This window comes from Hylobates moloch, unplaced genomic scaffold, assembly GCF_009828535.3.
Source record: "Hylobates moloch isolate HMO894 unplaced genomic scaffold, HMol_V3 SCAFFOLD_1, whole genome shotgun sequence".
In the NCBI taxonomy this organism is placed as follows: Eukaryota; Metazoa; Chordata; class Mammalia; order Primates; family Hylobatidae; genus Hylobates; species Hylobates moloch.
The window spans coordinates 208,693,532-208,721,248 of record NW_026652276.1 but is presented as its reverse complement, the minus strand read 5'-3'; the positions used below and the strand labels follow the sequence as shown (position 1 = coordinate 208,721,248).

Below are 27,717 nucleotides of genomic sequence, written 5' to 3'. Positions count from 1 at the left end.
CTACACATCCACACAGCAGAAGCAGAGTCTCCATGTCATCTCAAGATAATACACAAAGGGGTGGTTTTGCCCCTCCCCATCCTATCACTCCTGGGATGGTTCAGACAAATGGAGATTCTCCTCTGAAGCCATTGGCACAGTGGCCACTGGCACTTGAATTTATAGTCTGGACCTGGTTTAATGTCCCAAGTTCCCTTAGTACCGAAATGGGGAGGGACGGGGTAGGTGTTCAAGGAGCATATGATCAGTAGGAGCTCACATGCTGAAAAAAATGTGAAGTATAAAAGGGAAAAGTGATATACAACATGCATACATTGTCTATTATAATCTCTTCAAACCACAGAACTCATGCTACACATAGTAAAGGCAAAAGAGTAAACTGATGGCCTGAAAGGAAGCCTCTGTTAACCTTTTTGGTCCATGCTAATTATTCCATGAAGTCACCCAACAAGCTTTTCTAGAAGAAAAATATCCATATGACTTCTAAGAAACCAGAAACCAATCAAAAGGTGGCAGGTCCACCAACCTGTTGGGCTGGTATTCATAAAAACAGTACTGTTACATAACATAAATCATGAGGTTCTAGAGAACTGATCCTCAGTAAGGGTTCTTAAAGATGCAAAAATGAACGGATACTTGCTCACATCATGCCCTCTCTTCAAAGCACCAGCCAACCCAATTCACTCAATGACAATATCAAGTTCACCTTGATTTTATGTCTCATTTCTACCCCCCACCCCAATCTCTAAAAATAAAATCAGATACCAGTCACCAAAGAGTCTGATGATTGACAAATGATCCCAATTACCAACCACATCACAGAAACAGCACCGAACCAATGAATAAAGCCTCTCAAATTTTTATTACCTTAGGGATCAACTTACTCTAAAAACATACGCAGCTATAGATAAGTTTAAGATGTAGTCCTGAGTATTAATATTTAAAATTCAGTAACATAGAACTTTCCTAAATACTTGGAAAAGCTCTGACAAGACCAGTGCTCCTAAAAGAGGCCAAGACTTTGGTGAAAACTCACTTTTACAAAGGGTCAGTTCACAGGGAAATAACTAGCCCCTGCAGGGAAACCTCCAATTTCTACCAACCAGACAGAACTTTTCTAAAAAACTTTTAAGGCTCGCTGAAGAAACACCTTCCCCTTAGGACCTCATGTTTTCCAGCTGGTTAGTTACCGGTCAATAAGAGAAAACCACACTGGAGGTCTTGCAAAGGACATATGCCTAACCGTATAAGAAAAAATAACCTAGTTTCTGCAATCTTCCTTTCCTAAATAAGCCTTCTCAAGTTGTGTTCCATCCAGAGTTGGGCAAATTCAATAACTGGACAAGACATTAGTTAAGAAAAGAGGCAATCAAGAGACTCAAAGAGCTATACAGGAAAGCAACTGACCACATCACTCCTCCAAGGGCAAGAGAGTGCTCTGGGACAGAACCCTTGTGGAAGTGAGGCCAGTGTTACCCATGTGTCCACACAAAGGACGGCCAGGCAGAGGAGTATCTGATGGAGAAGTCTATCCTAACAGAAGCTTGCAGAACAACTCTAAAAGTCAGGTATAAGGAAATTTGCTCAAAGCATTTATTCAAATAAGGGCCAGAATGGTCTAACAGGAAGAATAACTGTGGTCTATTCAAATGATGCCCCAGAGTCCCATCTAAGAAACAAGTGGCTTTTAAGTAGTTGAGACTCAAAATTACTCTTTCCTTTAGAATGCCCAACTGCAGGCAATCTGACAGCCTGCTCAGCACTTCCAGACCCAAGCAAGGTTGTCATGTCTACCACAATGAAACTGAGCTTTTAATTCTAATCTTCTCTTTGACCAGATAGACTCTTCAAACTACCAGGACAAGATGAAACCCCAGAACGTAAAACCTTAACTAGTTACTATGTACATGGCCCAACACTCAATACTTTTTGTCCCTCTTTCTCTTCCAACCATCCCACCGTACCATCTGGATATGTAACTGATAATCCTGCTCTGCTGTCTTTCCCCAGCTACCCCAGTCCTCAACAGCTCCAATGAATGCAGGATTGTGACATTCATTTCTTTTTCTAAATAATAGCAAAACACGGCCGGGCCTGTAATCCCAGCACTTTGGGAGGCTCACGGCTATAATCCCAACACTTTGGGAGGCCAAGACAGGCAGGTCACCTGAGGTCAGGTGTTCAAGACCAGCCTGGCCAACATGGTGAAACTCCATCTCTACTAAAAATCCAAAAAAAAAAAAAAAATTAGCCAGGCATGTTGGCGCATGCCTGCAATCCCAGCTACTTGGGAAGCTGAGACAGGAGAATTGCTTGAACCTGGGAGGTGGAGGTTGCAGTGAGCCGAGATTGCGCCACTGCACTCCAGCCTGGGCAACAAAGCAAGGCTCTGTCTCAAAAACAAAAATAGCAAAATATTTATTTTTTTATTTTTTACCTCCTTTTATTTTGTTTTATTTAATTATTTATTTATTTTTGAGACAGAGTCTCACTCTGTCGCCAGGCTGGAATGCAGTGGCGTAATCTCGGCTCACTGCAACCTCCGCTTCCAGGGTTCAAGCGATTCTCCTGCCTCAGCCTCCCAAGTAGCTGGGACTACACGCATGCGCCACCATGCCCGGCTAATTTTTTTTGTATTTTTAGTAGAGACAAGGTTTCACCATGTTGGCCAGGCTGGTCTCGAACTCCTGACCTCATGATCCGCCCGCCTCGGCCTCCCAAAGTGCTGGCATTACAGGCGTAAGCCACTGGGTCTGGCCACTTTTATTATTTTTTAAAGATAGTATTTCTTAATTTTTTTATTTCAATAGGTTTTGGGGAATGGGTGGTGTTTAGTTAAATGAGTAAGTTCTTTAGTGGTTGTGACACTCATTTCTATATTTCTCATGAAACCATAAACAACTTTACCCTCAGCAGGAGCTCAATAATTCTGTGGGAAATAAATATATAATTCCCACAGTGCCCATCAATGCAGTATCTAGGCTGCCTGGAGTAGCTAGGCAACGCTGGGGATTAGCTTGGAACAGGGAAGAGATGGCTGGGGGCATACAGTGGGGCTGCTTTCATTGCCACAGGACTTAAGAGATAGCTGAGTTTCTTTGAAAGACGATATCATGACGGAAGGCAAAGAATAATCACGTGAAGATATTTGGGACAGTGATACAAAGGGATGCAAATAAGCAATAAGGTCCTTGATTATTCCTGAATATGAAAAAGCTAAACACGCTCCAAAGAAATAGAAAGCCAGAGAGAAAGCGTAGTGCCACATTGCACAATCTTTCAACCCCTAAAATGGAGACACTCAGGTTCTTTTCCTCATTATTCACTTAAATGTTTATTCACTGCTTACCTGTATTGTGTCAGGTACTTACTAGGCACAAAGACACAGAGATGAGAGAAAGGTTCTCTTCTTTGGAGCTTGCAATCCAGTAGAGAAAGATATATAAACGTGTAAACATGCAATGAAATGTTGTGAATGCTATGACAGCACAAAGATGGGATGATGAAAGGAAATGTCAGGTGTGATTTCTTAAGTGGCTGAATCTTAAAAGACAGCAGGTGCTCACCAGCCACAGAGGTGGCGAAAGAACTACTGATAGAGGAGGAGGCATAAGCTGAGGGCAGAAGGCAGGACCCCAGCCTGTAAGAAGACCTCAGTTCTTCAGCATGGTGGGGGCCTGGCATCCCAGAGGGGTTTCAGTAAGAGAAGTCTAAAAGTCAAATCACAAATGGGCTTGTAACCCAGGCTAAGGCATTTAGATTTGTCACAGAGGTAATGAGAAATCACTAAAGTGTCTTGGAATATGAGGAACCACTGAAGAGTCTGGGAAAAAATAAAATTATGTTTCAAAAAAATCTGAGAGCATATGGAGAAAGGATAAGAGGGAAGGAGCATGAGGGCAAAGAGACTATTATTTCAACATCTAAGCACTCTATCAGAGACGAACAAAGAATAGCAGTATTAATCAAATGTCAAGGATGGATAAGAGAGGTTTTAAGGAGGCAGAATCTCTAGGCCTTGTTAAAGGCATGGATGTCAGCGTTGGGGTGAGGGGTGGGGAAGTCAAAATGAGAGCAGGGAAATCAGGTTTTTCAATCAGCTGGCATTACTGGTAACTTGTGTCGACGCAGCTTTGAGGGTACAGTAGGAGGAAAACCAAATCACAGCAGGGTGAGGAGACATTGGATTATTAGGAAGGAGAAATGATGACTGTGGGCTAGGAAAAGATGAAACCCGCAGCTATCAAATATTTCATCTCACAGGGATCTTTGAAGAGTTACCAGGAGAAAGAGTGAGACTGAGTTAGTCTGGGAGAGGCAAAAAGCACCAGACTGTATAAATATATGGACTATACTCGAATGCTAGGATCAGGTTACACAGTATCCTTTCACCTAGGATAGTTCTGGTAAGATTTCACTGTCCTGTTAACATGGGATACAGTTATGATATTTTAGAACAAGTTCCAACTGGCCTTGTATTTCTCTGCCCAAGATTCTCATCCACAAAACAGGAAATTAAAATCCAACCCTTCTTTCTTAGAGGCTACACTACTTCTTCCTTCCAGGCAAATGAACTCGGTCAGCTCCAAGAAGGGTCAACACTCTTCACTTGGAAGCAATCAAGCTGTTACACAATAGGAAAAGAAACTATTCAAAATGTTGGTTCAACCATTCGTTAATGCCCAAAATGTGAAAAATGCTGAAAGATATTTAATCTTCAGTGGTTGATCTAACAGTACTAGGAGTATCTGTAGTAAGAGAAATTAGCAAGCAGTAGTAGTGATTACCACAACTAATATTTATTAAGTATTTTATAAGCATGCACTAAGCACTTCATGTTATCTTGTTTAATCTTCATTAAACGACCCTGAGGTATATGCTAATATTCTCAATATTTGTGGTCCCTGATGGAGGACCAATGAAAAAGAACTGATTTTAATCTACTTAAATTTATTTTAATCTATTTAGTCTGATTGCTGTTGGTAGTAGAATTATGGGAGTTTTTCTCTATCTCTTTTATCTATATCGTTGCTTCACTAACTTCTTAATTAAAATAAAATGTCCTTTATTATAATTTTAAAAACTAAATGCTTTACTTAAATATTAATAAAAGATCCACATAAACTCTTGCTTTTTCTTCTTTACCTCCCTGGTAGGGAATAGCACACAAAAGCTGAGGTACCAACCTGCCCAACATCATCAAGTTGGGGCAAAGGACAAATAATTAGAATCCAGAAATTTTGCTTTTTTTTTTTATTTTTTTTTTTTAGACAGGGTCTTACACTGTCACCCAGGCTGCAGTGCAGTGGCACAATCATGATGCACTGCAGCCTTGAAGTCCCAGGTTCAAGTGATCCTTCCACCTCCACCTCTCAAGTAGTTGAGACTACAGGCGTGCACCACCATGCCCGGCTAATTTTTCTTTTTTTTTTTTTTTGAGATGGGATCTTGCTATGTTGTCAGTTGTCGGGACTGGTCTTGAACTCCTGGGCTCAAGCAATCATCCCCACTCAGCCTCCCAAAGTGCTTGGATTATAGGTATGAGTCACCATGGCCAGCCCAGAAATTTCATTTCTGATAGCCAAAGCACTGCTAAAGGACAGCAAAGCACTAATATTTCAAAGTGTAGAAGCCAAAAAGACTAAACAATGCCAAACTGGTACGCATAGCAGCTGCCCGAAGAGCAGAAACTTAAGGGGTCAAAGGCAGACCACAAAAGCAAGGGGGCCGGGCATTAGAGGCTGAGGGGTGTGAGGGAAGGATGGAGGAGATGATGGGACATAGGCACAGAAAGTTCTCAAATCACCATTAGGCACAGAAGGTTCTCAAATAACCATAAAACAACGGTTCTTAACTACTTTTGAGCCATAAGTTCCCTTAAGAAACTGATTTTTAAAACTCCCTCTCTAAAACAATTCATGTTTACACAAAATTTTGCAATTTCATGGGATTTATATATGCCTTCACAGGTGCATGGATCCCAGATTAAGAATCTGGAATAGGCCAGGGGCAGTGGCTCACGCCTGTTATCCCAGTACTTTAGGGCGAGGCAGAAGGATTGCTTGAATTCAGGAACTCAAGGCTGTGCAAACTAGTGAGACCTCCTTTCTACTAAAAAAAAATAAAAATAAAAATTAGCCAGGTATGATAGCACACGCCTGTAGTCCCAGCTACTCCTAGGAGGCTGAGGTGGGAGGATCACTTGAGCCTGGGAGGTTGAGACTACAGTGAGCCATGATTACACCACTGCACTCCAGCCTGGGCAACAGAGACCTTGTCTGAAAACAAAACAAAAAAAAATCAGTAATAAAGTATGGGCAGCCATAAAAAAGACTGAAATCATGTCCTCTGCAGCAACATGGATGGAGCTAGAGGCCAGTATCCTAAGTGAACTAACTCAGAAGCAGACAATCAAATATCACATGTTCTAACTTTTATAAGTGGGAACTAAACAATGGGTACACATGGACGTAAAGATGGAAATAATAGACACTGGGGACTCCAAAAGGGGAGAAGGAGTGAGGGGGGTGAGAATTAAAAGATTATCTATTGGATACAATGTTCAATATTTTGGTGATGGATACACTAGAAGCCCAATCCCCAACATTACATAATATACCCGTGTAACAAACATGCAAATGTATCCTCTGAACCTTAAAGAAAAAGAATCTTTAATAAAATAATAAAATATGGGCCTAGCATTTATAGCATGCTACCATTTATGAAAATGAAAGTGTCTGATCATACAGGTTTTAACTATCTCTGGAAGGAGACACAAGACCCTAGTAACATCAGGTGTCTCAGGGGAAGTACTCGATTTTTCACTATATATCCTTCTGCATTTTGAACAATGTAAATGAATGAAGAATTCAAAAATAAATTAATAAAAGAGCTCTGCCATAACCAATGGTGATTTCAAATGCTTGAGGCTACCCAAGAAATGTTCCCAACCTATTCCAAGAAAAGTAGTAGTGAAAACACGACAAATCTGTCTATGGGAAAAGGTACAAGAAAAAGCTCTAAGACTTCGACTGCCACTAAAGGTAGTAAACATATAAACAACAGATACAAGCTGCTTGTGGGCACATCCAGAATCAGCAGTTCTATGATATAAAAATACTCAAAATACAAAGAAAGAGTACATCAAAATGGCATCAGCCACAGAAGACAGTGGGCTATTACCTAGGTCCACAGGCTCACGATGGCCTCGCGAAACACCTACCTCATCAGGGGTATCCTTTGCATCAGGTTGTGTGGCGGCTGCCCGGCGAGCAAGATTTCCAGCACGGATGTTGCTGAGGTTGATCTGCCGCTCGGGAGGAGGCCCACCACGAGGCTGACCTCGGACAATGATGGCGCACCCTGAGAGGACCTACGTAGGGGGAAGAAAGAGAAAATCAATGGTCCAGAGGCCGTATCACCATAATGCAGGTTGTGTGCCACCGTATCCCCAACATTTCAAATAGCATTTGCACTTCAAAGGCATGCAAAGTCATCTGTTGAATGACTAAATAAACAGGATTGTTTTTAATTTTATAAGAGAAATACCTACATAAAGCCTGGGGCCAAATTCTGAAATGATTGACCCAGAAATCCAACAATAGAAAAGTCATAGAATAAACAGACTGGGGTAAAAAGGCATGTGAGACATACAGATTAATGACCTCTATAATTTCATCCTAGCAAGTACCACCCCTTGCATTCTTTCCAATTATTAAGAAATTAATATCTCCATCAACACTTTCCATTCTCAGATTGAAGCGAACAATGAAAGGCTTAAGAAAAGGGGAAGCTGTGGCCATGCACAGTGGCTCACACCTGTAATCCTAGCACTTTGGGAGGCCGAGGCGGGTGGATCACCTGAGTTCGAGAGTTCGAGACCAGCCTGACCAACATGGAGAAACCCTGTATCTACTAAAAATACAAAATTAGCTGGGTGTGGTGGAGCATGCCTGTAGTTCCAGCTACTTAGAAGGCTGAGGCAGGAGAATCACTTGAACCCAGGAGGTGGAGGTTGTGGTGAGCCAAGATTGCGCCATTGCATTCCAGTCTGGGCAACAAAAGTGAAACTCTGTCTCAAACAAAAAAAGAAAAAAAAGGAGAAGCTGAAGGAAGTCCCTACACACCCCTCTGGGAGGAACTGAGCATGCCCAAGGCTAAGGTGGATGCAATACCTAGAGTTTCCCTTGTGGACAGTACAAGAGAGAAATACAGAAGTAATCTAGAAAACCCATGCCCTACATGATTAAAACATAAGAATCTAATAAGCACCTTAAGGCTCCCAAGTGCAGTCAGTGGCTCCTTTCATCTTTCTAATCAAAGATGCCAGGCATAGAACCCACTTGCAACTGTGAAAAGAGCTCTGAAGCTCACTGGCATTAACCTTAAAGTATCTGCAGGGGAGAAGAAGAAAGGATTTCAAGTGAAAGAAGGGAAGAAGAGGCATAAGGGAAAAACGACCCAAGCTATTCAAACTGTCTTTGTGAAGAGACTCAATACAACAAACAGGCGGGGGCTCATGCCGTGGCTTCACTAGATCTGAAAGACTCTCAATTTCACGCTTCATAAAAAATGCTTCTAAAAGGTTAGCAGTGAGAAGGTTGGAGGGTTCTGTCAACACAGAACACTGTTCAGACAAGACCATGGAGTTCTCAGTAAAGGAATAATCCTTATGAGGAACTTGAATCAAAGGAAGAGAAAAAGGAGAATGAAAGGAAGCTGCTCCTTTCACTTAGAGTGCATTGCTCCCCACCTCTCTACCTTAACTAATGCTTTCAAGTGTTAAATATTGATATAAATACACAAATGAATTTAAACCCACATGTACAAATTAAAGAATAAGAAAAGTAAACATCTGAGCAACCACCACCCAAGTTAAGAACTGGAATATTGCACACTGCCAGAACCTTGGATTCCATGTGCCCCTCTCTACTTGCAGCCCCTTCTCTCAAACCCCACCATTACCCTGACCAAGGATTTTGTATGAATATATCACAATTCATTTATCCATACTACCCTTTTATGGAAATTCTATCAAACAATATTGTACATTCCAATATACAATATTTAATTGTACATTCCAATACACAATATTTAATTGCACATTAAATTAGTACTCTGATAATGTCTCAATATCCCCAACACCTTAAGCACACAGGCCCTGGCCTATGTCACTTTAATCCCTGGTTATTATACCATGGCACACACACACAAAAAGACTGTCTTCCTAATCCAGTTATAGGCACACTTTTCATTTTTAGCCTGTTATCAGCAATTAAACCCTAAAACTTCTAGCCAAATAACCATGCTAACACCCTATCCTGAGAATTCATGTCCTAGGCATTATCCCAGGGAACTGACATTCCAAAAGATAAGCTCTCAAACCAAGCAAAGCCAGGAAAGAACAGGTATACTACAGTAGAGGCTGCTTGAAGTTCCTGAATAAGAAGGGCCAAAGAAGAAAAGGAGAGCTTGGATCTGACTCATTTATATTCAATTCTTTCTCACAAGTGGCAGAAACAAAACACGCAGCAAGAAGAGCATAGTGTAGAATACCTGCACTTGAAATCATTCAAGCACAAATTCCAAATGAGGCTGAGGACAGCCAAACTACATACAGCACACAAACCAGAACATCTGTTTCTAGTGCTTGCTGCTCAATTTTGGTCAAGTTTTCACACAAAAAAAGTAATAACGCATTCCCAGGAGACCTCTTGGTAAAGCCCAGTCATAAAAGCTAAGGCCTATTTACAAGAAAACTCATCCTCTCTGACAAAGGTGAACTCTGATAAGCAAGCATTAACCTAGCCTAGGAAACCATCTTTGTTTCTCAAGCCTGACAAATGCAACTGAGAAGCTCAAGAACAGAGGGACTGATGAGAAGAGCCCCTCATCTCTAAATATCAGAAAGGTATTGCCTCTCTAATGCCTCTGTCTAGTAAACCGGATCCCTGGGGACAATGGGTCTACAACTATTATCCTGGCCCCATTAAGGGCTTTGGCAAACAACTTGTACACAGTAATTGTGCAAAACTCCTTTGTATGCCCTCTCCTCTCCCTGAATGCTAAAGGCTGCTGTCAGAACTTCCTTGCATTGTTGTACCAAAAATGCCATTCAGTTAACGCTTGAATCAATGTTACAGAGATGATTTTTACTCTATAGGCTCTCTACACCTTTTATACCATTGAATATATGAATTCAAGCAGCTGTCACCAATTCAACTTCCTAAGCAAAAGAAATAGATTCACTGTGGCAGGTACTGCTATTCCTACTCCTCCAGGAGGAGAGGATTGGTATGTGTGCACCCTTCTTCTGAAACTCTCTTCCCCTCATTTGGCTATTGCCCTGGTGGAGAGGTAAGAAAAGACTGACTGTACACAGTTACGGAAGTAAGAGAACTATTTCTAATAGGGAAGAACTAGTTTCCCTCCTACCACTCACAGAAACTGAAATCATTCAAAACACACTACAGGCTACGTGCAATGGCTCAAGCTTGCAATCTCAGCACTTTGGGAGGACGAGGCGAAAGGGCTGCTTGAACTTAGAAGTTCAACACCAGCCTGGCCAACACAGCAAGACCTCATCTCTACTAAAAATCAAAAAAAGTAGCTGGTGTGGTGGTGCACAACAGTAGTCCCAGCTACTTGGGAGGCTGAGGTAGGAGAATCGCTTGAGCCTGGGAGGTCAAGGTTGCAGTGAGCCATGGTTGTGCCACTGCACTCCAGCCTGGGTGACAGAGCAAGACTGTCTCTCAAAAAACAAAGAAACAAACAGAAACACACTACACCTCCTTTTTGCTATTTCCACTTCATCTGCCAACCACTGTTAAACTCTCTCACCTGTCTTACTCGCCAGTCTTTACTCAAGTTCTTCCTCAATGAAAACATTGTAATGGCCTTCTTGTAGCTAACAGTCGCCACCAAATAAAACCAATGAGAAATACCTTCTGGGGGAAAAATACTTTAAATGTCTAGGTAAAATATGAAAAGGGCCAAGGGTCTATATGCTCAACAATTTATATCTCATATGGCATCAAAACAAGCCGTTTTTCTTCTCAGAAAGACCTGCCAAGTTGATTATTGTTATAATTTTATTCCTTGATTTATTCAGTTATTAATTCACTACAAACTTACTGAGTGCCTACTATGTGCCAGACATTGTTCTAGGCAAGTGGCATGTTTCAGTGAAACAAAGTAGACAAAAATTTCTGCTCTGGGGAGCTGATATTCTAGTAGGGGGAGACAGACAAACAATAAACATCACATGTAAGTATAATATGTTGTTTACCAGAATTTTAATTTCAGGAGAATAATGTTAAGATTGAGAAGAAACTGTCATGGGTAATTAGTCTGCCAAAGCTGTGCTGATTCATGTTGCAAACTTTCATGGATGCAGTAATTATCCTTAATTGCTAATTTATAGAGCACAGAAATCAAGTCAAATGGTTACTGCTTTATCCAATTATATTAATAAACTGACATTCTAGAAAAATGATCTTAGGACTACCTGATACAACAGGAGGTTTGTGAAACCAGGTGTCACAATGAGTCAGTTTGATTGACGTTATGGATTAGACATTTCTCAGTTCTGCCAATAAAGGTTGCAGAGGGACCTGGTGTGATTCAAAGGACCTGGCTTCAGGGCACAAGTCACACGGTTACAAAGGCTGAAACAAGGCAGCTGAGAAGGAAAATTGGGGACTCAAATTGTTCAAACCCACTTACAGGTTTACTGGGAGATTTACCTACAGTGAAACACTATATGGGCAGCCACTAAAATGTTGCCCAGCAACAGGAACACCACATTAAATCTTCACTAGATTCTGATAAATGACTTGGTTTAACTCTTTAACTCCCGGGCCAATGACAGAAGAAGACAGAAAACTTCTTATACAAAAACCCAGCCACACTAAGGGCAAAGAAAGGGATGGTACAGAAATTTGTATGTCAATGAAGCCAATATTTTTTCCCAGCCCAAGAGCAAAAATCACTTTGGTCTGAGAATGGCATCTTATCAGCTCTGCAAAGAGGACTGGTTTAATGGGCATATCTGCTAGTTAAGACAGTATAGTAGGTGTACTATAACAGCAATATCTACCTGCGTGAAGAACCAACATAAAGAACAAGGGCAGATATCTGATGATAAATATTACAAAAACAAGGCCCAATACAAATCTATACATATATGGCCCACTGACTTTCAACAAGGGTGCCAGGATAATTCAATGGGGAAAAGAGTAGCCCTTTCAACAAAAATGTGTTGGGACAACTAGATCTCCATGTGCAAAAGAATGAAGTTGGCCCACTACGTCATACCATATACAAAAGATAACTCAAAAAGGACCAGAGACCTAAATTTAAGAGTTAAACTATAAAAGTCTTAGAAGAAAACAAACCTGTAAATCTACATGACCTTGCATTAGGTGATGGTTTCTTAGGTGACACCAAAACCAAGCAACTTAAAAATAAATAAATAAATTGGACTTCATAAAAATTAAAAACAGTGTGCTTCAATGGACACTACCAAGAAAGAAAAAAATATGAGTATATGCAAATTCTGAATACTAGACTCTTATCTCGTATATCTGACAAGGGTCTAGTACCCAGAATAAAGAACTATCATAATTCGATAAGAAGACAATAACCCAATTAAAGTAAGTTGAAGAGACATTCATCCAAAAAATAAATATAAATGTCCAAAAAGCACATGAAAAGATGCTCTACATTATTAGTCATCAGACAAATGCAAATCAAAGCTACAATGACATATCGCTTCACCACCACTAGGATAGCCAAAATCAATAAGACAGGCAATAACAAGTGTCGACAAGGATGTGTAGAAACTGGACCCCTCATATATTATGGGTGGTGTAGCTGCTTTGGAAAACAGCCTGGAGGTTTCTCAAAAGTTAAACAGTTATCATATGACCCTGTGACTTCAGTCCTAGGTGTATATGTTGGGGGAAGTCAGGCACCCCGCACGGAGGGACCGGCTGAAGCCATGGCAGAAGAACGTAGATTGTGAAGATTTCACGGACATTTATTAGTTCCCCAAATTAATAATTTTATAATTTCTTATGCCTGTCTTTACTGCAATCTCTAAACATAAATTGTGAAGATTTCATGGACACTTATCACTTCCCGAATCAATACCCTTTGATTTCCTATGCCTGTCTTTACTTTAATCTCTTAATCCTGTCATCTCGTAAGCTGAGGAGGATGTAGGTCACCTCAGGACCCTGTGATGATTGTGTTAACTGCACAAATTGTAGAGCATGTGTGTTTGAACAATATGAAATCTGGGCACCTTGAAAAAAGAACAGGATAACAGCAATGTTCAGGAACAAGAGAGATAACCTTAAACTCTGACCGCCAGTGAGCCGGGTAGAACAGAGCCATATTTCTCTTCTTTCAAAAGCAAATGGGAGAAATATCGTTGAATTATTTTTCTCAGCAAGGAGCATCCCTGAGAAAAAGAATGTGCCCCTGAGGGTGGGCCTCTAAAATGGCCCCCTTGGGTGTGGCCGTTTTCTACGGTTGAGACTATAGGGATGAAATAAGCCCCAGTCTCCCATAGCGCTCCCAGGCTTATTAGGATGAGGAAATTCCCGCCTAATAAATTTTGGTCAGACCGGTTGCTCTCAAACCTTGTCTCCAGATAAGATGTTATCAATGACAATGGTGCCCGAAACTTTATTAGCAATTTTAATTTCACCGAGGTCCTGTGATCTCGCCCTGCCTCCATTTGCCTTGTGATATTCTATTACCTTGTGAAGTACGTGATCTCTGTGACCCACACCCTATTTGTACACTCCCTCCCCTTTTGAAAATCCCTAATAAAAACTTGCTGGTTTTACGGCTCAGGGGGCATCACGAAACCTACTGACATGTGATGTCTCCCCCGGACGCCCAGCTTTAAAATTTCTCTCTTTTGTACTCTGTCCCTTTATTTCTCAAACCGGCCGACGCTTAGGGAAAATAGAAAAGAACCTATGTGACTATCGGGGACAGGTTCCCCAATAGTATATATCCAAGAGAAATACAAACATATGCCCACACAGAAACTTGTACACCAATGCTCATTGTAACATCATTCATAATAGCCAAAAAAAGAGAGAAAACAATAAACGTTCATCAACAGCTGTCAACTGGTGATAAAATGTCGTATATCCATACAACTGGAATATCATTCAGAAATAAAAAGAGATTAAGTACTGATTGATGTTACAACATGGGTGAACCTTGAAAACATTATGTTAAGTAAAAGAAGCCAGACACAAAAGGCCACATACTGAATTGTTCCCGTTATATGAAATGTGCAGAATAGGGAAATCCATAGACAGAACACAGACTAGTGGTTCCCAGGGACTGAGAGGACGGAAGAGTGGGGAATATACTAACAGATACAGATTTCTTTGGAGGTGATGAAAATATTCCAAATTAGTAGTGATTGTTACATGATTGTAGTCAAAAGCCACGGAATTATATACTTTAAAAGTGTCAACTTTATGGTATGTTAATTATATCTAAAAAAAAATTTTAAGGTCCAATACAGAAGTACAAAAACATGGGGACATAAAATGTATGTTTCACTATAGAGACTTCCATATTCTTGCAGGAAGATTAGATGCTAGCTGAAAAACATTAACAAAAATTTTTTTTAAATAGCAGCTGACTGAGAAGCAAAAGTCAGGCATGGTGACTCACCCTAGAAGAGGCTGTAAGTATAAACCTTCAAATCCTCTAGAAATAACTAGGTAGGAAGCCACAGGAAAAAGACAGAACTTCAGTGAAATCTACAAAGCTCTAAAGAGGATGAAAATGGCCGGAAGCAATATAAGCTTTTTCTCAGAAACAATATAGCGAGCATCCTGTGTGTCACACAGAAAGGAGAACCAGGAAAGTCATTGAGCTGAAGGGTCCATGATGCCATTCTTCAACTGCCACAACCCAAAGGTTGCACATGCAGGGACTCTACGTCAGAGTGGCAAAGCAGTAGGCCAGGGACTCCCCTCTGGACAAGGTGCTTTCTACACCTAAAAATACCATCAGGGGATGGGGAAGGAGCTGCTGTAAAAAGAGGAGGCAAAGTTTGGTCCTATTGGATCCCCTTTAATGAAATGAAAACATTTAAAGAAATTGAATGAAAGCAAGAGTAACTAAAAGGAAACTCAATTGGGGAATATTTCAAAAAGCATATCAGGAAAAAGCTTCCTGGCAGCCAGAGCTGTTGCCTCCACAGGAAGAATCATCTCTTGAAAATTAAAAAGTCATTTAGACAAAGCAAGCAATCCCAAAACAACATAAGCTGTGTGGTCTGGGAGGGCTTTCCCTGAATACTCACCAACACAGCCAGTTTTTTGTTTGCTTTATGTGTGCGTGCGTGTGTGTTTTTGTGTTGCTTTTTGTTTTTTTCCTGGCAAGAACAAGAGGCAAACCTAAATTAGAGGGCCCAACATTCAAACCCAATGAACCAGAAGCCCAGGAGCTCATGGCAGTGCTGACTCACTGGCTCTGGATACACTTGCAGACCCAACAGATACAAGCACAAGTCGCTGCTCCCGAGCCAACTGTGCCAAAAATCGGGCCTCAGTTTACACATACGGAGTTTAAATCTCAGGAGGACCCTAACAATCATCTACAGAGAGACTTCACATAAAGACAGCATCTAATCTGGGCCCTTTTATTTTACAGCTGAGAAATCTGAGAGCAAGACAGGTAAAGCAACTTTTGCCTAAAATAACCAGGATTGACAGTAGAGCAAGGATTGGGGTTGAAGTTTCCCAATCCTAATATTCCACAAACAAGCATTTGGGAGCTGATTTCTGTCAAAATGGTATCTGAGGTTACCTACTGATTAAATCTTTTTCCCAATTAAAATCTCTGTTTATATGTGCCAGTAGAACAGGTGTTGGAGACCAAACCACTAAGCAAGTAAAGCTTCCATGAGCTGGCTGTCCCAAATCATACCAACATTTATTAAACCGTACCATCTGCAAGGCAAGCTGACTTAGAGTTCAATATTACAAAAGGACACCCAAAAAGTAGACGCAAAGAAGAAAACTTCAAAACGATAAAATACAGGATTGGCAAACTACAGCCTACTAGCCAAATCCAGCCTACTGCCTGTTTTTGTACAGTCCATGAGCTAAAAATGGTTTTTACATTTTTAAAAGGTTGGAAAAACATCAAAAGAAGATTATGTAACATGCAAAAGAGTATGAAAGTCAAATTTCAGTGTCCATAAATAAAGTTTTATTGGAACACATCAAGCTCATTCATTTATGTATTGTCTAGGGCTGCTTTTGCACTAGAATGGCAGAGTTGAGTAGTTGCGACAGAGACCATATGGCTGGCAAAGCCTAAAATATTTATTACCTGGCCCTTTACAGAGTAAGTTTGCCAACCCCTGATATAAAGCATTATGACAAGCGAGTGAGATGAAAACTAGTTTTATGGTCGTCTAAATAGCAAGTGCATGGCAAAAATAAATTCTGGACCAATTCAAGTTACACAAACTGCTCGTTTTTATAATCAGAGAAGGAGCTGCAGTATATGGCAATAAGAATTTAGTTTCAGAATCAAATCAATGTCAGCAGTGACCTTTGAAAGTTATTTAATTGGCTCCATTAGCCTCCATTTCATCATTCATAAAATAAATACATAAGAATATATATAAGTTGTTATGATCCAGTTTGTCAATCTGTTGCTGAAATAAAAATAAAAGAGCTGTTATGAAACCTAAACAAAATAAAAGCACTTAGCACAGAGCCCAGCCCAAGGACACAATAAATAGAGCCAACATTGTTGTTATAAGAAATGGCTCAAAGTGTGGTCTGCTATAAAGATTGGAAGAGTATGTACAATAGAAAAAGATGGACATTTCTCTAGGGATATAGAAGAAAATATCATGGTCGGGCGCAGTGGCTCACACCTGTAATCCCAACACTTTGGTAGGCCAAGGTGGGTGGATCACCTGAGGTCAGGAGTTCGAGACCAGCCTGGCCAAGAAGGTGAAACCCCGTCTCTACTAAAAATACAAAATTAGCTGGAAATGGTGGTAGGCGCTTGTAATCCCAGCTACTCGGAGGCTGAGGCAGGAGAATCACTTGAACCCAGAAGGCGGAGATTGCAGTGAGCCGAGATCAGGCCACTGCACTCCAGGCTGGGCGACAAGAGCAAAACTGCGTCTCAAAAATAAAGAAAGAAAGAAAATATCCAAGTCACAGAAATTCTCTCACCACTGAATTCTGTCAGATTTAGACTGATAACCTGTAATCTCTAATTCCCTTGATTTATTAGTTAAGATACCCACTCACTAGGAAAGTAGATTTAAGTACCTATGTCCAAATCTCTATCCTCTAGGGTGAAAGTAATAAGCATCATCTCTTAAGTTTGTACTGAACTTCATACTTGACAAACCATCTTGGCAATCATAGCCTCAGATGGTGTGGCTAATTGAAACAACCATGAGCTCTGAAATTATACAGCCTTGAGTCTGAAGACAAACTCGAGTGAAAATCATTCTGAACACTGTGATATTCCTTCATCTATAAATAAAGATAATACCACTATCTCCTCTGGGTTATTTGGATTATTACATAAGATCCCTGACTCCCTGAAACCAAGAAGGTAACTCAATAAATGTTAAAGGAACATTAATCTCTCTTCCCTTCCTTCCCTGCTCTCCTCCCCTCCTCAACCTCACAACAATGCCCTGAGGAAGCAGGACAGGGACCCTTATCCTCATTTTACAGATGAGAAAACTATGGCACAGTCAGATGGCATGAGGGCTAGAACACAGGTTTTCCCAGTGTACTTGCTAATAAACCCCAAATACTAAATCTATGATATGAGAATCATGAGCCAAAATATCGATGACTTACATAAAAGAACACAATCAAGACTGTAGCTTAGACTTCACAATCGAAGCCTTCACCATGAAGGAACTCACTCAACCTCCTGGAAACCAGGGTCAAGACTGTCTCCAAGACAATGGTCCTCTGCAAAGCCAGGTCCTCACTACCTCACGCTGAGCTCTGCTGTTGCCAAGGACCTGGGAGATCAAGGCTTATTTACTCAGAAATAAGACAAAACAACTCAGGAAGAACTAACCGCTCATAGCAGACAAATGTGAAGTGTCATTTAAGAGAAGTCTAGCCCAGCTGTCGAAAGAAAATCTTTCAGGATACGTAACAGTTATGTGTTAACTTACCAGAGGAGGAACCAAAAATTCACTGACTCCAGGACATAAAAAAGAGTATCATTACATAGAGGGGACTTTCTCCTCTATCAACCGGCGAGGGTCAAGTACTCAGGCTATTAAAGGTAAGGGAAAGTTACTGCAGTGATCAGTGTTCATTTTTCTCTTCCCATGTTCCCCTTCAGAAAGGAGCATTTCTGAATTTCCTTAAGTGTTGTAATCTGAGAAAACAAAGCATAAAGACAGACTAGAGCACCAAACCACTCGGTAAGATTAACTACTACATATTATTTCCTTGAATAACGATACTAACAAGTCAGAGAAACCAGAATTTCTGGAGCGTGCATCTAAACGTATACACTAAAAATCAAGAAGTTTGATTCTGAACAGCCACTGAGAATTTAGGTCTAACAGTTATCACAACTCATAAATATAACATTCTGATGGGAAAAAGGAATCAAACATATACTATTGGGGTAAAATGTATAAACCTCTAGTGAAGAAACATGTTTTAATAAGGAAAAAAAATGAAGGTTTTTTTGAGATGGAGTCTCACTCTTGCCCAGGCTGGAGTGCAATGGCACGATCTCGGCTCACTGCAATGTCCACCTCCCAGGCTCAAGTGATTTTCATGCCTCACCCTCCCAAGGAGATAGGACCACAGGCGTGTGCCACCAAGTGCGGCTAATTTTTGTATTTTTAATAGAAACGGGACTTCACCATGTTGGCCAGACTGGTCTCAAACTCCTGACTTCAGGTGATCTGCCTGCCTTGGCCTCCCAAAGTGCTGGGATTAAGGCATGAGCCACTGCACCCGGCCAAACTAAAGTGTTTGTTTTAAACACTAAATACATCACAGAAAAACTGGAGATCATTTTTAAAAGCACTTTATTTCAATTCCAGACAAATACCAAAAGCACATTAAATTTGGAGGAAAAAAATAAACCCAGCTCAAGACTTCCAAGAAGTTTAAAAGGAAGGTGGAAATATTTCAAAGAAAAAAATGCCTAAAAGCAAAGCATTTTTTTCCTCCAAAAACAAGAGATGCTAATTTTCTGCTATGATGCTAGGCAGTCCTTATTTTAAGGGTGACTTAATCCTATGGCTAAATCACTTTAAGCTACCAATAGGTCAAAAAAGCTATAAACACTCCCCTTGGTCAGCGCAAGCTGGCAGGGTACTAGGACCTGAAGATTAAACCAGCATTTGCTGGCAGGTCACAGAAAGCTGAAGACTCAGCTAGTGTGAGCAGATTTGTTACCTACAGGGGAACCGAGCAAATCATACCTGGAGGATAATGAGAGCTAGGTTTCTCAGAGGAGAGTTACAGATACAGAAAGGCCAGAAAAAAAAAAAAATCCTGTTGGATTAGAAGTAAACCTTTGCTTTTTAATATATATAGATAAATATAAAAATAGAGAGATATATGTGTGTTGTTTATATATACAAATATTTCCTGGCTCCATCCACTAAAGAAGAGGGCCCAAAAACTATGATACCCTAGTAGCAATGGGCACATCTAGTACCCAGATCTTGGCTAAACATTCCTGTTTCTTGGAGGGAATGCAGGAATGCAGGTGGGGACAGAAGGACGGAGGAGGGCAGGAAGGGAGGGAGGAAGGCAGGAAAGGAGAGAGCAAGGCAGGAAGGGAGAGAGGAAGGCAGGAAGACAGGGAGACAGGGAGGCAGGCAGGCAGGGAGGGAGGGAGAAGGAGGAAGGAGAAGGAAGGAGAAGGAAGGAAGAGGAAAGGGAAGGAAGGAAAACTCTTCTCTGCTAAATAGAACCAAGGTTTCTTGAAGAAACAGCTGATTCCAGGGTTGGGGCAGGGAAAGTATAATATGAGCCTGGAATACCTTGCTGTGTCAGAAGAAAGTGCTCAAATAATGGGGACATAACAAAATGATATAAGAACCAGCTTACAAGAGCTCTCATTAGCCCAAACTGGGACAACTTGAAAATCAACATAATTAATAGTAATAGATTATAATCCATTGAATAAATACGTAAATAAAAAATGTGGAAGAGAAAGTTCTCTATTACAGTTGAACAACAACTAATAAATGTAGAATTGATGATGGAATTAGAAAATAATTGTGTGCCAACAAATCACACTAATAAGAATCATTAATGGAGGCCAGGCACAGTGGCTCACACCTGTAATCCCAGGACTTTGGGAGGCTGAGGTGGGCCGATCACCTGAGGTCAGGAGTTGGAGATCAGCCTGGCCAACATGGCAAAACCCCGTCTCTACTAAAAATACAAAAATTAGCCGGGCGTGGTGACGTGTGTCTATAGTCTCAGCTACTCGAGAGGCTAAGGCAGGAGAATTGCTTAAATCCAGGAGGCGAAGGCTGCAGTGAGCTGATATCACACACTGTAAGCCAGCCGGGGCGACAGAGCGAGACTCCATCTCAAAAAAATAAATAAGATATTTGTAGAATCTCAAAATAGCTTCTCACAAAGTACTAGTTACATATTACTTATATATACTATATAATATATATAGTATATATAACATTATATGATATCTATTATATATCATATAATATATAGTATATGTTTATATGATATATAATATATCATATATCATATATCATAGAATATTATAGTTTAGCTATCTCCTACTGAAGGATATACATTATTAAATAATGAATAGGTTAAAATATGTATTACTTATTACATAAAATAGCTTATTATATAAAATACTAATACCTAAAATTGCACTGAGGAAACGTGACAGACACCATCTTAATCAAGTAATTACAGTTAACAACACTAGTAATGTGACAGTGACATGGTGTGCCTCACTGATATGGTGCACTGAAGAGAACTTAGCATCATTTATGTGGTATTTCTGCCAAAATTACAGTCTTAAATTCAATCATAAGGAAGCAACAGACAAACTCATGACAAGGCACATTCTATAAAGTTGCTCTTGGAAAAAATGTCAGGATCATGAAAATCAAGGAAAGACTGAGGAATTATTCCTGAATGAAGGAAACCAGAGACATGACAGCTAATAGGTGACCCTGGGGCAACTGGCAAAATCTGAAGGGAGTTTGCCAGTTGGGTGGCAGTATTGTATCCATGTTAATGTCTTTTTCTTTTCTTTTTTTTTTTTTTGAGATGGAGTCTTGCTCTGTCGCCCAGGCTGGAGTGCAGTGGTGCGATCTCGGCTCACTGCAACCTCTGCCTCCTGGGTTCAAGCAATTCTCCGGTCTCAGCCCCCTGAGTAGCTGGGACTACAGGCACATGCCACCATGCTCAGCTAATTTTTGTATTTTTAGTAGAGACAGGATTTCGCCATGTTGAACAGGTTGGTCTCGAACTCCTGACCTCAAGTAATCTGCCTGCCTCCTGCCTCAGCCTCCCAAAGTGCTAGGATTACAGGCATGAACCACTGCACCTGCCATAACCATGTTAATTTCTGATCTTGAATTAGAATTAGTTGAATACATACATAAATAACAATGCCTAAGTCCTCCAGTCTAAACTAGAAACAAAAAGAAAAGATGCTTTGGGAATGCCAAGAGAAATTCTCTATGTTAATCTGCAAGATGCTGAATTTCATTTCCTTTTTTCCTTATCAAATCCTAACACTTCCTCCTCCTGTCCCCACACCTTTGATATTCTCTAAAATGCAGGCTGTCTGGATCAAAATGCAAAGGTAACAGAGTAATATTTTTAGTCAGCACAGTACATGGAGGGGACAGGAAGGAAATACTGTTACTCTGTCATTGCTCTCAGTGTAGGCATTCAGATGTATTTTTGTTACCATGGTATTGGATATAGGCTTTGGGGTAAATCTGAGAGTCTTGCCTAGGAAGCAAGAACAAATATAAGACTCGTGGACAATATAATCATAGAAGAGATTATAGCATTTGCTCGGACACCAAGCATCCCTTTGGAGGATATAGGTAGTGACTGAGGAAAGTGGGAAGACAACTGAATATTGAACAGTTAATTGAGAGATTCTCCAAAGTGGTCAGGGATATTGTATAGATTTGAGTGGTTTTGGTTGAGAATAGAGTAGGCTTGACAGCTCACAGGAAATAATCAATTGAGTGGTTAGAAATGAGTTAGGTAAAACATTACTGAAGTGGGTAACAAGTGAAATTTGATATACTGTAAAAAGGGGACCGCTGGCCAGGCACGGTGGCTCACACCTGTAATCCCAGCACTTTGGGAGGCTAAGGTGGGCGGATCACCTGAGCAAGAGTTGGAGACCAGCCTGGCCAACATGGTGAAACCTCGTCTCTACTAAAAACACAAAAATGAGCTGGTCATGGTGTCGAGCGCCTATAGTCCCAGCTACTTGGGAGGCTGAGGCAGGAGAATCGCTTGAACCCGGAAGGCAGAGGTTGCAGTGAGCCAGGATTATGCCACTGCATTCCAGCCTGGGCAACAGAGCGAGACTCCATCTCAAAAAAAAAGTGGGGGGGAGGCACTGCTGAGGGAATCTGACTGGAGCAAATGTTGTCAAAGATAACATGAACTACTGAGGGGAGAATGCAGTGATGCAGAGGCAAGTTGGAGTTGCATTAAAGAGGGCAGAGGGAGAAGGTGGGACAGGGGACTGCACCATGGAAATGGAGAATCCAAATGAGGGGAGAAAGAGGTGAGGGCATGCTTGCCTAGAGATCATGCCGAGGGAGTAGAAGGCCCCAGAGACATTAGGGCCACCTCTTGTCATTTGGCAGAGAAATAGGTAAAGCAGCTGTGAGTGCAGTACATGCTCTTAGTTGTTCAGCTTTCATTCATTTGAACAAAAATTCACTAAGCTATGAGCTGTGGTAAGGTTAAGGACCATGTCTCAATTGTTTTTGTCGTCTCCTGAGTCTAGCACTGTACTCGATATGCAGTAGAGCCATTTATTTATTCGAAAAAATATTTATTTGTTCCTGGTCTTGTTCTGGGCTCTGGATTTACCATGGTGAATAGGACAGACATGGTCTTTGCCCTTACAGAGCATCCAGCATAGAGAGGAAGACTGATACTAAACAATTATTCTCTTATGTAATATTGTCACGAGTTCTATGGGAGAGAAGTATGGTGTTCATACAGCAGGGCAATCTGATCTAGTCTAGGGTTTGGGGAGTCCTCTTTGAGGAAGGCCAAAGTTTAAGCAGAATTTGCTAGAGAACATATGTTTCTGAATGAGGAAGTTAGAGTGGGGAATAGAGGCAGGGAATTAATGGACAGCACTTCTCAGACTTTACTGTGCAAACATCAATCACCTGGGGATGTTGTAAAAATGCAGATTCTGATTTACTAGGTTTGGGGTAGGGTCTGAGGGTCTGCATTTCTAACAAGTTCTCAGGTGACTACTGTTCTATAGTCTCCTTCAGAAGATTTCTGCACATGCCTCTCTTCAATTCTGCCTTTTTCTTTTGTTTCTATTGAAAGATGATGGGATTTAACTGAGTCATTTTTCTTCCCGAGTCTGCAGCCATGTTGACTAGCAGTCATATAACTTAACTCTTCAGTGCTTTCAAAGTGTAGTTGATCAACAGCATTTTACATAATGGAAAACAATGCAGCCACTCAAAACACCAAATTCTACACTCTGATTTTGACATAAAGACCTATTCTAACTAAGCACTGTATGTGCATATGTCTGTAATACAGACGTGTTCTTGTGCCTGTCACGAGTGGGATTAACAATTCCAAGGACTGTGCTTTCTGCATATTTTTCGACGCCTGATCTGTAATATTGTTTACCAAACAATGATGGACTCAGCCCTAGTCTAAAGATTTAGTTTGGGCACTACCAGAAAACCGTTAAGACCAGCAACCCCTTCCTTTAACTTCCTTTAACTTTAACTTTCCTCCTCCCCAGTTCCAAGGCCCACAGAAAGGAGAGAAGCACAGCAGCTGCTGTTTCTGATCCAGGGACGGGGGAGAGCAGCTACTGCGTTACTAGCCGTAATGGCAATGGCTGCTGTCATCTCATCTCTCCTCCTCACAGCACTGCCATCACTGTGTCCCTGAGTGAAATGTACTGTACAAAATAGCAAATCATAATAAAATGATAAAACGTGGTAGGGGACCTGTATACCAGATACAACTAAATGAAAGCCAAATAGAGATCTTGAAATATCTTAGAGAAATGAAAATAACTGCATTTACTCTTCCTCGGGTTTGTTCCTGTAAAGTCATGCACACTTTTCCCTAAACTTGACCTATAGAAATAGTGATGTTAAGCATAATACTCAGTATTACTCAGAATGAATCATCTCTAAAGAATGTCTAATATACTTACTCGGGTTTATATACAGAGCTGACCATACAGCTTGAGGAAATAACTCAGCTTCTATGATACTCACGAGAAGCATGACTTTTCCCCATTTATTTTCCAAACCCAAATAGGAAATTCTTCCTATTTGAAATACTGATAGTCAATTTTAGATGTCAAAATAAAGTACAAATCACAAGTCTACCATAAACATTTTAAAGTCCATTATTGCTGAATTAAGGTACCATCCTAGGATTCTCCTCATTATTAAAATCCTAGGGAGATTATCATAAAGGAATAAAAACTCAAGTCCCTGGTCATCTAACACAGCTGGCGATTACAAGAGAACTGGTCATTCCTTCCCCACCACGATGCCAGTGTCCTTGCCCCTTCCCACCCTCTGTCATCAAACACAGATCTGCACACATCAAGATATTAAACAGGCAGCTGTATCGGCATGATCTGGAACTTGTTTATGATCCCGGCGCTGCAAGTACTGCCCATAAAAGAGACTGCTCATCCATTTTTATTAAAAACACTCATAATATTCTACCTTCCCTATGCTATCACTAAACGCAGCTCTGTGATTGTCCACACCTTTTTTTTTTGAGGGGGGCACTCTCTCCAATGAATAACAAATAATTAAACTCTTTAACATATAAAGCAGAGATTTCAAATGAAAGTTTATGGACAGCTCAGACTCAGGGGCCACCTTTACTCTATGCTTGGCCTTGTGCCATCAACCACTTCCAAAAATCAATTTTCTGAGGCCCTTTTCCTCGGATAATCTGAGTCCTGAGCTTATTATTCTCTCTACATTGCCTTTCAGCTCCTCCTGTTGATAATCAAAGGAACACATTTTCTCCTAAGAACTTTCATTAAGAGCACCAACATGGGAACTCTTAAGGATTAAATGGAAACCAAGCAGTCCGGTCTAGCAGCCCCACACCGCCTTACTTGTAATGTAATGGCAAGTTATTCCTCTAGAGCTACGGTTCAGGGGCCGAATACAAGGGCAGGGCGGGCTTAGCCAGGAGCTGGACCTGTGTCCTGCTGAGAGCTTGTGGGGAGATCTCAGGAGATTCTAAAGCCCTCACAAGAGAACAGCTTAACAAGATAACTCAGCTTTTAAGTGATAGAGGCAGCCTCCTGGCCTCTGGGCTGTGAAAGGACTCACCTGCCAAGAGCAATAATGCAAGTAATTACCACACACACAATAATAGATCACGGCGGGATTTCAGGACCCAGGTACTCAGGAGTGTCCCTCTACCTTACACACGGGGAGGAATAGAATGCACCACTTTTCTCATTAAAACCTGCGACAGAGTCCTGATAGGCAAGCAGATAAATGTCACTTGGCACAATGATTCTATTTTGGGTTATTACCAAAAATTTTTTTAATGTCCTTGTATTAAAGGCTATAAAACAGTAATTCCCCCTCTCCTGGAACAGAATTCCTAAGGCTGAAAATAACATCACTTTAGTTATTTCAGAGACGGGAAACGAATACCTCTAAATCGCTCCTTCCCACTGCAAGACTCCACTGCAGTGGTCCCTATACCTATCACCATGGCCCTCCTTGAATAAAGTCTGCCTTACCATCTTTAACAAGTGTCATGAATAATTTTTTCTTTAATGTTGACTTTCCATTTTCAATAGTGAAATTTAAGTCACCTTTAAAAATAAAATCATTTAAATTTTAAAAATTGTTGACTTGTCGACCGGGCGCGGTGGCTCACGCCTGTAATCCCAGCACTTTGGGAGGCCGAGGCGGGCAGATCACGAGGTCAGGAGATTGACACCATCCTGGCTAACACGGTGCAACTCCATCTCTACTAAAAATACTAAATTAGCCGGGCGTGGTGGCGGGCGCCTGTAGTCCCAGCTACTCGGAGAGGCTGAGGCAGGAGAATGGCGTGAACCCGGGAGACAGAGCTTGCAGTGAGCCAAGATTGCGCCACTGCACTCCAGCCTGGGCAACAGAGCGAGACTCCGTCTCAAAAAAAAAAAAAAAAAAAAAATGTTGACTGTCAAAAAGATTTCCAAAACTCAATAAAGTGATATATCAAAACCACTGCAGGAGTACAGAAACAGGTGAAGCCTGGGAAACTCTGGGTAAACGAATACCAGGATTAGGATGAGCACTTCCCAGTATCCAGAAAGACTGCCAACCAGATCCCCTGGTCCAGTGATATCTCCCCAAACACCTCTAAAAAACAAGTGTTCTCCGTGCCAGATATTGTCATTCTTACTACCACCTACCACGCTAAAAAGGACAAAAAACTTTCTTCTATAGTCACACAAACATTTCTGATACCAAATGTGTGTGGGTTTTTTTCCACACCAAGCAATCCTCTAATTCTCTGCAGACACCAACTGGGTGTTCTACAATTCAATTCAATTCAGACACTGTCTTCCTGGAATTAGTGTCAGATCCCACAAGTTAAAGGTGCCATCCCACAATACTCCTCCCACTGCAGATGCCAAGCTCAAGCCACCCTTAATGACTGACCAGCTATAAATTAGGTGTTCTCATGAGCCTCTTCTCGGGTTTATTAATTTGTTAGGATAGCTCACAGAACTCTGGAAAACAGCTTACTTACTAGTAACTAGATTTATATAAAAGTATACAACTCAGGAACAGCCAGATGGAAGAGATACATAAGGTAATATATGGGGGGGCGGAGTGCACAGCCTCCATGCCCTCTCTGGGCACACCACCCTCTCAGCACCTCACCATTTTCCCCAACCCCAAAGCTCTCCAAACCCCATCATTTAAGGAGGTTACCTTACATAGGCATGATTTATTAAATCACTGGCCACCAGTGATTGAACTCGATCTCTAGCAACCAGGCCCCACTCACAGTTAGGAGCTTCCCAGAGTCACTCATTAACTCAAGTGTGGTTCAAAGGGGCTTGTTTGCTGGGCAGAGTGGCTCACGCCTGTAATCCCAACACTTTGGGAGGTCAAGGTAGGAGGATCACTTGAGCCCAGAAGTTCAATACCAGCCTGGGCAGCACAGAGAGACCCCGCCTCTACAAAAAATACAAAAATTAGCCAGAGGATCCCTTAAGCCTCGCAAGCTGAGGCTGCAGTGAATTGTGACCGCACCACTGCACTCCAGCCTGAGCAAGAGTCCTTGTCTCTAAAAAAGCAAAAAAGAAATGACTAGAGTTTTAGGAGCTCTGTGCCAAGAAGACCATGACCAGATATATATTTATTTTTACATCACAATATCACACACCACCATCTTATCCAAGAAGAAAAAGGAAAAAGAG

General features: G+C 41.1%; 1 protein-coding gene across 1 annotated transcript in view; it reads right to left on the bottom strand.

Annotated features, from left to right (window-relative positions):
- The window catches only part of SND1 (staphylococcal nuclease and tudor domain containing 1), a 434,851-nt gene that overhangs the window by 395,203 nt on the left and 11,931 nt on the right, over window positions 1-27,717 (bottom strand). The window contains exon 2 of the mRNA XM_032761638.2: window positions 7,223-7,372. Coding sequence (XP_032617529.1) covers window positions 7,223-7,372 — 150 coding nt within the window. The remainder of the gene's footprint in view (window positions 1-7,222; window positions 7,373-27,717) is intronic.